General features: G+C 51.0%; 1 protein-coding gene and 1 non-coding gene across 2 annotated transcripts; both read left to right on the top strand.

Annotated features, from left to right (window-relative positions):
- The first annotated feature begins 175 nt into the window (after positions 1–175).
- On the top strand, positions 176–3,706 carry LOC119372100 (protein FRA10AC1 homolog). Its single transcript, XM_037642559.2, has one exon. The coding sequence runs from the start codon at positions 673–675 to the stop codon at positions 1,612–1,614; it is 942 nt and encodes a 313-aa protein (XP_037498487.1). The 5' UTR covers positions 176–672; the 3' UTR covers positions 1,615–3,706.
- A 556-nt stretch (positions 3,707–4,262) lies between these two features.
- Trnam-cau (transfer RNA methionine (anticodon CAU)) lies at positions 4,263–4,334 on the top strand. The gene has a single exon. It is a non-coding gene; the product is annotated as a tRNA-Met (tRNA).
- Positions 4,335–8,722: the final 4,388 nt, after the last annotated feature.

Genomic DNA, 8,722 nt, shown 5'->3' with positions numbered 1-8,722 from the left:
ACCAAACTTCTATAATCAGCAAGAATCTTGAAACATTTCATACCACGTTGTCTCAGATGTCATTTTTTCCTTGCATCTATGATGCCCCTCTTTCTTCTTGTACTACGTTATTTCTCCTCTATTCATGCTATTTCACCTAGCGCATGCGCAACTGGTTCCTGCGCAGCCAACGGAGCCGACGGAGCTCTCGGCCTCTCGGCGTTGCTCTCGGTGATCTCGGTTTCAGCCGTGATGGGCTGGCCTGCGCTGCATCGTGGACAATACACTTTCTCGGAGTTTACTTGAATGCTGCATTTTCGGTGCCCTTACCTTGTCAGTAAGGTACAGTGCCCCTTCTCTAGAGCACCAGTCATCCGCGAACACTACCTGCTTTTCTCGTGGAAAACAGTGATTACTGCCGACCGGTGTATGAAGCAGCCGACTGTGGGATTGTGTTGACTGTTGTGAAAACGAGTATCGTCACTGAAGAAGCGTGTCGCGTTGCCCACTTACGCCCAAGGAAGTGACGAGTCGAGTACCTGCAGGCTTTCTGTTGCTAATGTAGAGCAGCGCTGAATGTTTGCAGTCAACTCACACCTGTGCGCGTCTTTTGAAACGCGCATGGCGTCTCGTTGACAGGTTTGTGTGCGTTGCTCGCCTGACATTTCACGGACGTTTGTGCAAACGCTGGCCATGGAGAAGGAAGGACGCGACGGCGTCGTCGACTTCGCTCGCCACCGAGGAGGCAACGAGTATGACTCCAACTTCGAGACGGATTCGGAGTCGGTCGTCGCGGCGGACGACCGATCCTCCCGCAGGGACCTGGTCGCGCCTTCGCCGCCGCGACGCGAGCCCAAGGCTCACCGAGACGTGGTGTCCAAGGAGTACAGCCTCGAAGAGAAGCGGCGCGAGCGTAACTGCTTCCTCGCGCTGGACGCCTACACGAGGCACAAGAAGCTCATCAACGACTACCTGCTCTGCTACCCGGGCTCGACGTCCAAGCTGAAGCGAGACACGAGTCGCGACCGCACTGACTTCGACGTCATCCGCGAGAACCACCAGTTCCTGTGGGACGACGAGGACGACAACGCGGAGCCTCCCACGTGGGAGAAGCAGCTGGCCAAGCGCTACTACGACAAGCTCTTCAAGGAGTACTGCATCTGCGACCTGACCTACTACCAGGCGAACAAGATCGCCATGCGCTGGCGCACCGAACAGGAGGTGATCGCGGGCAAGGGTCAGTTCAGCTGCGGAGACCGCCACTGCAAGGAGGCCTCGGGTCTGCGCACCTGGGAGGTCAACTTCGCCTACTTCGAGAACAATGAGAAGAAGAACGCCCTGGTCAAGCTCAGGCTGTGCAAGGAGTGCTCGTTCAAGCTCAACTACCGTTTCCAGAGGAAGGAGCTCACCAAGAACGTTACGACCAAGAGGTTGTCGTCTAAGCACGGAGGCGGCTCGGAGAAGAAGAGAGCCAAGATGGACGAAGTGGCGGGTGAGAGAGTCGAACCCGCAGCAGATCAGAAAGAAGACGCCAGAGATGCCGAAGAGTCCGTCTGGAGCAAACCCAGCACTGCCGAGGAAGAGAAGAGCCAGGAGGAAGAGTTCGATTCCTACCTGGCCGACATGTTCCTTTAAGAATGGAATCTCGACCGATGGAGCTACGAGCTCAGTCTTTTTTTTTTGCTTTCTCCGTGAATGTTTACTCCACTTACCTGTGATGAAGTGAATGTAGCATCCTGGGAGTGCGTCTTTGCTACGCCGATGTACAGTGGAAGGTCCGGTGTAACAACTCGCGCTTGTTTCGGACGTGTTGGTGTGGGCTGTTGACTTTTGACATTCAGTGGCTTGGGACCATTGTTGAGACGTATAAGCAGCGTTGCTCAAGTACGAAGTGCTCAGTGAAAGGTTTTTACGTGTGAATAGTTTCAGAACAGCTTATGCAACAGCAAATGCCTTTTTTTTTATTTTTCTGAATGAGAAAAGCATGGTGATACGAGTCATGAGCACTTTTGCTCCAGTGTTGAGTCCTCTGCAGAGGGCTTGGGGTGAAGTTTTCGAACCAGAATATGCAACAGCAAGTGTCTTGTCAACCTTTTTGTTTATTTTGGTAACTAAAAAAAAAAAAGAAGAAAGATGCGCACAAAATTACAGGTTAGTGACTGTTAAGCAGTACGAAGTGCTTTGTGAGAGGATGTGTGAATTGTTTCATGCCAGAATTTGCAAGAGTAACTGCTTTATTTGTATTTTAATTTTTTCACAAATACACACCTGCAAGAAATTCCAGGTGATGCTGCAACAACCCACTGCAGTCAAAGTGGTATTGAATGTAATCCAGTTCACCTTGGTGCGGAATTGCAGTGTGGTAGCCATGTTGGCGGATGTAGCAAGTTAAAAATGTGAAAAATATAGACACTGTCACAAAGGTATTTAGGGTTGGAATTAGTTGCCCCTGAATAGTTGTAAGAAGTTATGACAAATTCTTTCAAGAAAGACTAGGGTGGTGCACACTTTAAAGATCAGCTCAGTTGGCTGAAGGCGAACCAGATTAGTATTACCTGTGGAAATGCTTTGGACAAACTCTTCATCAGCACTAGTGCTCATCTGCCAGCACTTCCCAAATTTAGGGGTCGTTCATTTACTGGGTGGCGTGTTCCAGAAGTTTTAAGTTTTGCTGGATGCCGATTGGCTGAGGCAGTCTCCATTAGAACGCGAATAGCTTTTGTGAGGCTTTGCTCTAGTCTTGACCTGAAGCAGTATAAACTGTCCCCTAACGTAATCGGTCGATTCTATGGACACAGCTGTAACCTGCAAGAAATTTATTATTTTCTTTCCTTAAAGTGGCCAGCATCTCACGACAAAGAATGCTACGTCTGCTTATTAGTGCATGGCACTGTCTGATGAGCTATGCTGAAGATTGAAGGCTGCAATGAGCTTAAGCTTTTGGCTGCACGTGGCTAAATGAACTGCTGTACAACTTGATCTTAGCTACTTGTGGCATGAAATTCGGGGCTACGCGTTGTTTTATGTGTTGAGAGGTTGCCTCCCCATCAGCCAGCTTTAGTGAAGGCTGCTTTCTGCTTGGCCATTGTTGTATTGCTGAAATGCAAGGACTGCCACCACCTTGGTACAATGGTATTTATGCTGGTACCAATTTGAAGCGGTCTAGAGGTTCGGCGATGATTGTCGGACACTTTTTTTATGTCATCGTCCATGTGAGCTGCTTGGCAGTCAGTCAGACGCGGTAATGTTGACTTGCAGAGCGCTCAGTGTCGGAATGTTGGAATTTATGTGCGTATATCTGTGCACCCCGTCATGTAGTCTCGGCTTCAAGGTGTTCTGATGGCATTGATTGCTGTTTTAGCCTTTGTGCCCTGCTTAGCAGCATTACCTCCAAACAGCCATTTCTAGAACATCACCTCTTATGTGTTTTCTGTGTAAAGCAAGATTGACTTATGCAGCTACTGATACACTTGTGTTATTTATTTATGTGAAGGTGTTTTATTTTTTAGCATTCGAAGACGATGTGTCAGGCTTGACGTGTGCCCTAATTTTAAAGCTTTTTGCCCGATGTTTTGGTCGACAGCAAAACGCAAGCACAAGCAGAATTTCATGTGCTCGCATGAAAGCTGGTGTGTTTCACTTTTTTATCTTTTCACAGAGTTGTAGAACTCTTTAAGCATTAAACAAAAATATTGGTGTAATGTGTGAATTGCATTAAACTTGTTATCAGCCAAAATCTTTTCACTCTGGCTAGGGCATGTGAAATGCTCAACGAAGTGTAGGCATGGACAGTTTTGTGAAATGTGAATGTGTCCCAGCAACAGAGTAACGGGGACTGGGCTGACACCATCACAATGACTGGCTAGACCCACCATTGTAGCTTAGCGCCTAAGCTCGAGGGCTTGGGTTCAATTCATACTGCTGAAACGGCGCCACAAGGGAAGATGAACAAGTGGGTTCAATTCCCAGCCACGGCAGCCGCATTTCAATGGGGGTGAAATGCAGAGAACACCCACATGCTTACATTTATACCCCTGTCACACGGTACATATCCCTCCTTCATGCATAGCGAGAGTCTCATTCTGGCAGACTTGATGCCTTCAGGTAGTATGCGAAAGATTAATGGTCAGCTGCCGGCTCGTAAAAGATCACGTGCTACGTGACACCAACAGGCAGAAAAAAAGAGTGTTCCGCACTCGCCGCCATGGCTGCGATCGGCGCTGACTAACACTCCTAGGTTTAAGTGCACATATATAACTCAAAAAGTGGACGGGAGGATGACCGCCGCCGTAGCTCAGTGGTAGAGCATTGGACGCATTATTCGAAGGTCGCAGGTTCGGTCCCTGCCGGCGGCAAGTTATCTTTTCATCCACTTTACTTTCTTCACATTTATATTCTAAACACTACAGAGACCTTGGCGTTATTTTCTGTTACAGCTCATTAATATTGTGTGTAACAAAGACAAAGGAGCCCCTAAGAGTCATCTTCTTTCCTTTACCCCTTATAGGTGTATCACGTCGCGGATCACGTGACCGCGATGTCACGGATTAGTGAGTGGGCGCGACGCCCCCGCGAGTGACTCCTCGGAGGAGACGGGGACCTTTTCTCCGACAGGACAAACGATCCCCCGGCGGTGGGGGATATGGCGGAATTTCAGGCTCTTGTTTGGCCACATTGTTGCACTTGCTCCTGCAGAGAGCGGCAGTGGGTGTCCAGTCTGCACCTGGAGCCATCTGCAGCTCGTCGTCAGCAGCTGGTGAAACGGGCGGTACAAGCCACAAGAGTAGTCTGGTAACACTGGTCTCCCCCTCTGTTCGGCCCGTCCGTGTGAGTGGGGGACATTAAAGCGATTAAAGTCCCTCTACGTTTCAAAAGTAGCGAAAGGTCTTGATCCAGCCGCCGCGCCCTGCGATAGGTCGGTTGGCGACACGTGACCTTTTCGCCTTCGCGCCCCGCCCAAAGGGTCCAGCGGCGGCAGCGCTTTTCTGGCGATAGGTACGGATCACTGTGTTTTCAAGCGTGTAGTGGGGCGATTTTAGCAAGTAGAGAGTATTTCACGCGCCTCCGTCGCATTGTTGTTGCAAACTAGAAGCGTTTATGTACCTGAAATTGAGTGGATGCAGTAATTCCGCGTTTGAATTTAATGTTTGGAGCGTGACGTGCTAGCATGTCGGGTCTCTTAGGGGACATTAGTTAGGGATTCACCTCGCGTGCTGACGTCACTAGGCTCCGCCTTTATCCCCCGAGGATTTGAAGCGCGTGTCCCCTCACGAAAACTACCTCGAGAGCAGCCCGAGAACAGAGCGAGAAGGGTGAGGAACAATAGGCCTCGCCGGGTGCCAGTCGTGCTATTGTGTGCACCCCGCAAACCTTCTGACGTCCACAATACTTGCTTTACTCGTGGAACGTCACGCGGGGCCTCGATCTACGTCATAACAGAATGTCGCGAGGTGCAGCCAACTCAAATGAGCACTCACGCTTGCTTTAAAACCAAATTAAGGTATCTTAAACGCAATGTTCGCCACTAATAAACGGTCAGAAGTGCTCCCGTATACAGGAAAGTCAAACAATACAAACAACTCGAGGCTTTAATTTTAGTGTCAGGGGTCCTTTGGGTAAAGCATAGCCGGGAGTGTAAGCCTAGCATAGCAGATTGAGAGGCTGGGCCGAGCTAGTTGCTGTGGTCTAGGCAGAAATTTTTTTCGGGGGGGGGGGCACGCCTTTTATCCGACGTAGGGTCCGGGCAGGTAAGTGTGGTCGAGTGTCAATTTGTGCTCTGTATATATAGCATGGCAAAAAAAAAATGTCGCCCCCATCTTCCCACGGGAGGAACTCGAGTAAATGCGTCGCAGAGTGGTGGGGGTATCGCGTGAATGTTGCGTAATTGGGTTTCGCAGAAGCGTCGCGCTGCCCGAGTGATGGATCCGCTGCTCGACGTTCACTAAGGGTTGCTGCTTCTCGAGCACGACGTTCAGGATCCACAGCCCGTCGTTGCCGTTTCGCAGCTGCTGCTCGTTCCCCGAGTGAAGGATCCGCAGCCCGTCGCTGCCGTCTCGCAGCAGCTTCTCGTGCACGAAGTTCCAGGTCCGCAGCTCGCTTCAAACGCTTGCGTTCAGCGTCGCAGGGGCGTAGCCAGGGGGGTTTTTTCAGTTTTGCTTGCGTATATATACACGCGCACATACAAACGCACAAACATACATAAAATATGGTTGAACCACCCCCAGAAAAAAATTTCTGGCTATGCCTCTGCAGCGTCGTATGCTCGTCTCTTCGCAGCCTTGTCTTCTGCGTTGCTTGCTCTTGTTGACGCCGACGACGGTGAGCATAGGCGTGCGCGCAGGGGGGGCAGGGGGGGGGGGGGGGCGGCCCCCCTATTCACCTAAGAGGGGGGGCGTAAAGTCAGCCCACATTGACATAATAGGGAGGGGGCGCTCCGACTCAAGGGGGGGGGGGGGCGCAATGTCAGCACCATACTTTGACATAATTGGGAGGCGGGCGCTGCGACGCGCCTTCGCCCCCCCCCTCCGAAAGGGGAACCCTACGCAAGCTTATGACGGCGAGGGTGGGGTAACGTTGCCTTCAACGAGTGGTGGGACGCTGATTGAAGGTACTGTTGCTTCCATCGCATCTACTCGAGTCAAGCAAAGCGTCAAGTCAAGCGAAATCCAAGTAAAGACGCCCTTGACTGAATTCCGAACACGCGCTCTGCCGCTTATACACCGCCCGCGTTCGATCGAGAGGAGGGAGGGAGGGAGAGGAGAGGCCTGCTGCCGGCACGAGACGAGCCGAGCATGCGCAGTGGGGGTGTGGACGGCGGCCGACGCCGCAGGTGCGACTAAGAAATGCTTCGCATTAAAAAAATGTCGGGGGTGGGGGGCACGGGGCCGGTGTGCCCCCCCCCCCCCCCCCCCAGCTAGCCAGTGGCTACGCCACTGGCTAGTTGGTACATTGGCATTTTGAAACCGGTAAACGCACGAAGGCGGGGACAAGAAGACGACACACACTAGCTGTGTGTCGTCTTCGTGTGCTTATCGGTTTTAAAATAGCATAGCAGAGTTAGAAAATAGAAGCAAGGGCGAGGAGGAAGGGAGAGAATAAAGCGTAGTAGAGCCCTGTAGTGTAAATGCAAGGAGTGAATGAGGCGAGGGTCATGGGGAGGGAGGTGAGCGGAGAGTATAAGCGGGTAGACAGATGGCAGGGCGGAGTTCACCAACTAGCCCAATCTCAAACTTTGCTTCAGCGTGAGCCGAGCCAGTGCGCAGTCGCTCTTAGCGCATGTGGTATGTCGTTAGTAATGACGTCAGTACTCACTAGTAAAAGGCGCGCTCTCACCTGGCGGGCCTCTTTCTCGCCCGGTATTTCCTTGACGCATTTTTTCGGTGTACAAATTTCTTCGCTGAGACTTTCCCTCAGCTCCACTTCCATTGATGTTTGCGATAGTAAAGCCACGCTTAGAATTTTTTAGATGCGAAAGCATCTTATGCTCGGGCAGTGTCCGTTCTGCGGCGTCCGCACCCATACTGCGTATGCGCCAACGCTCCCCCTCTCTTCGCGTGAGCGCTGCCTCCGCTTCGTTGCTCCTCTCTTGTTTCTCTCTCTCTCTCCGCCACAGCTGTGCGCTCGTATAAAATGCGGCGTGCGCTCGGTCCCGTTGCACTCTCCTCCGCAATGGCGCTATGGACGCTCGCGAAGCTGAACGTAAACGGCAACGCCGGCAAGTGAATCTCGAAGCTGCGAGGCTGCGAAATCGCGCGTTCGCTGTGTTCCATCATTCTCTTTCTGTGCAACCGTGTGCGAAACGCTATGAACAACGTCGGCGCTAGTTGCAGCGGCAGCGCCACCACCGCGGACTTGAGGAAGGCTCGGGAAGCCGAACGTAAACGTCAGCGTCGGCAAGCGGTAATTCAAACGCCTCGACAGCCACCGTCTCATAAGTCACATAAGAGAAACGGAAACTCGATGCGCACCCTCCGTGATGCTTTCGCATCTCACCATGGTTGCCGGTAGGGGGAGATGATGTGTAATTTTTATTCAGCTGCCTTGGCTTCAGCAATGGATTTAATTTAGTCAACCTAGACCCTAATGTGTTTGAAAAAATTCAAGGTATACCTTCCCCAATCGGGGCAGTGGGTGCAAGCGAAACTTGGCGTGGGCGTGCCTGACGTACTGGTTATTTTTTGTTCGTTTTTCTTTCTTTCTTTCTTTCTTTCTTTCTTTCTTTCTTTCTTTCTTTCTTTCTTTCTTTCTTTCTTTCTTTCTTTCTTTCTTTCTTTCTTTCTTCTTTCTTTCTTCTTTCTTTCTTTCTTTCTTTCTTTCTTTTTAGGTAGAGGCCGTTCCACAACGCTGTTTTCGGGTGAATCCGCATGGGGTCCTTCGTGTTCTTTCCAGCGTTCGTCATCGTGTACAACGACCCAGCGTAAGGACTGCCCCGCGAATATGGAAAAGCGTTCTAGGAATTCAATTTTCTCGAAGTCGGAATTTTCCTTAAATCTACAACTCCTGATATCGACCGTACGCGTTGTCCAGTGAATCGCTTTTAGTCCGCCAACAATAAATATTTTATTGAAGCACCCATTGCAAGTTTACTGCTTCCCAATGTTTTTGCATCGTCGGCAGAACGCATTCACGTGCTTCAGTTCAGTTCATGGGCAAGCATGGGTGCGTGGCCTAGTGTTCAAGGCACTCCCTTTCGAGCCGTGAGGGATACGGTTAAAACGCCGGCCCCGGAAGGAGGAGGAATAAC

The sequence above is a fragment of the Rhipicephalus sanguineus genome, chromosome 10 (assembly GCF_013339695.2).
Source record: "Rhipicephalus sanguineus isolate Rsan-2018 chromosome 10, BIME_Rsan_1.4, whole genome shotgun sequence".
Classification (NCBI taxonomy): Eukaryota; Metazoa; Arthropoda; class Arachnida; order Ixodida; family Ixodidae; genus Rhipicephalus; species Rhipicephalus sanguineus.
This window is presented reverse-complemented; position numbering and strand designations above follow the sequence as displayed.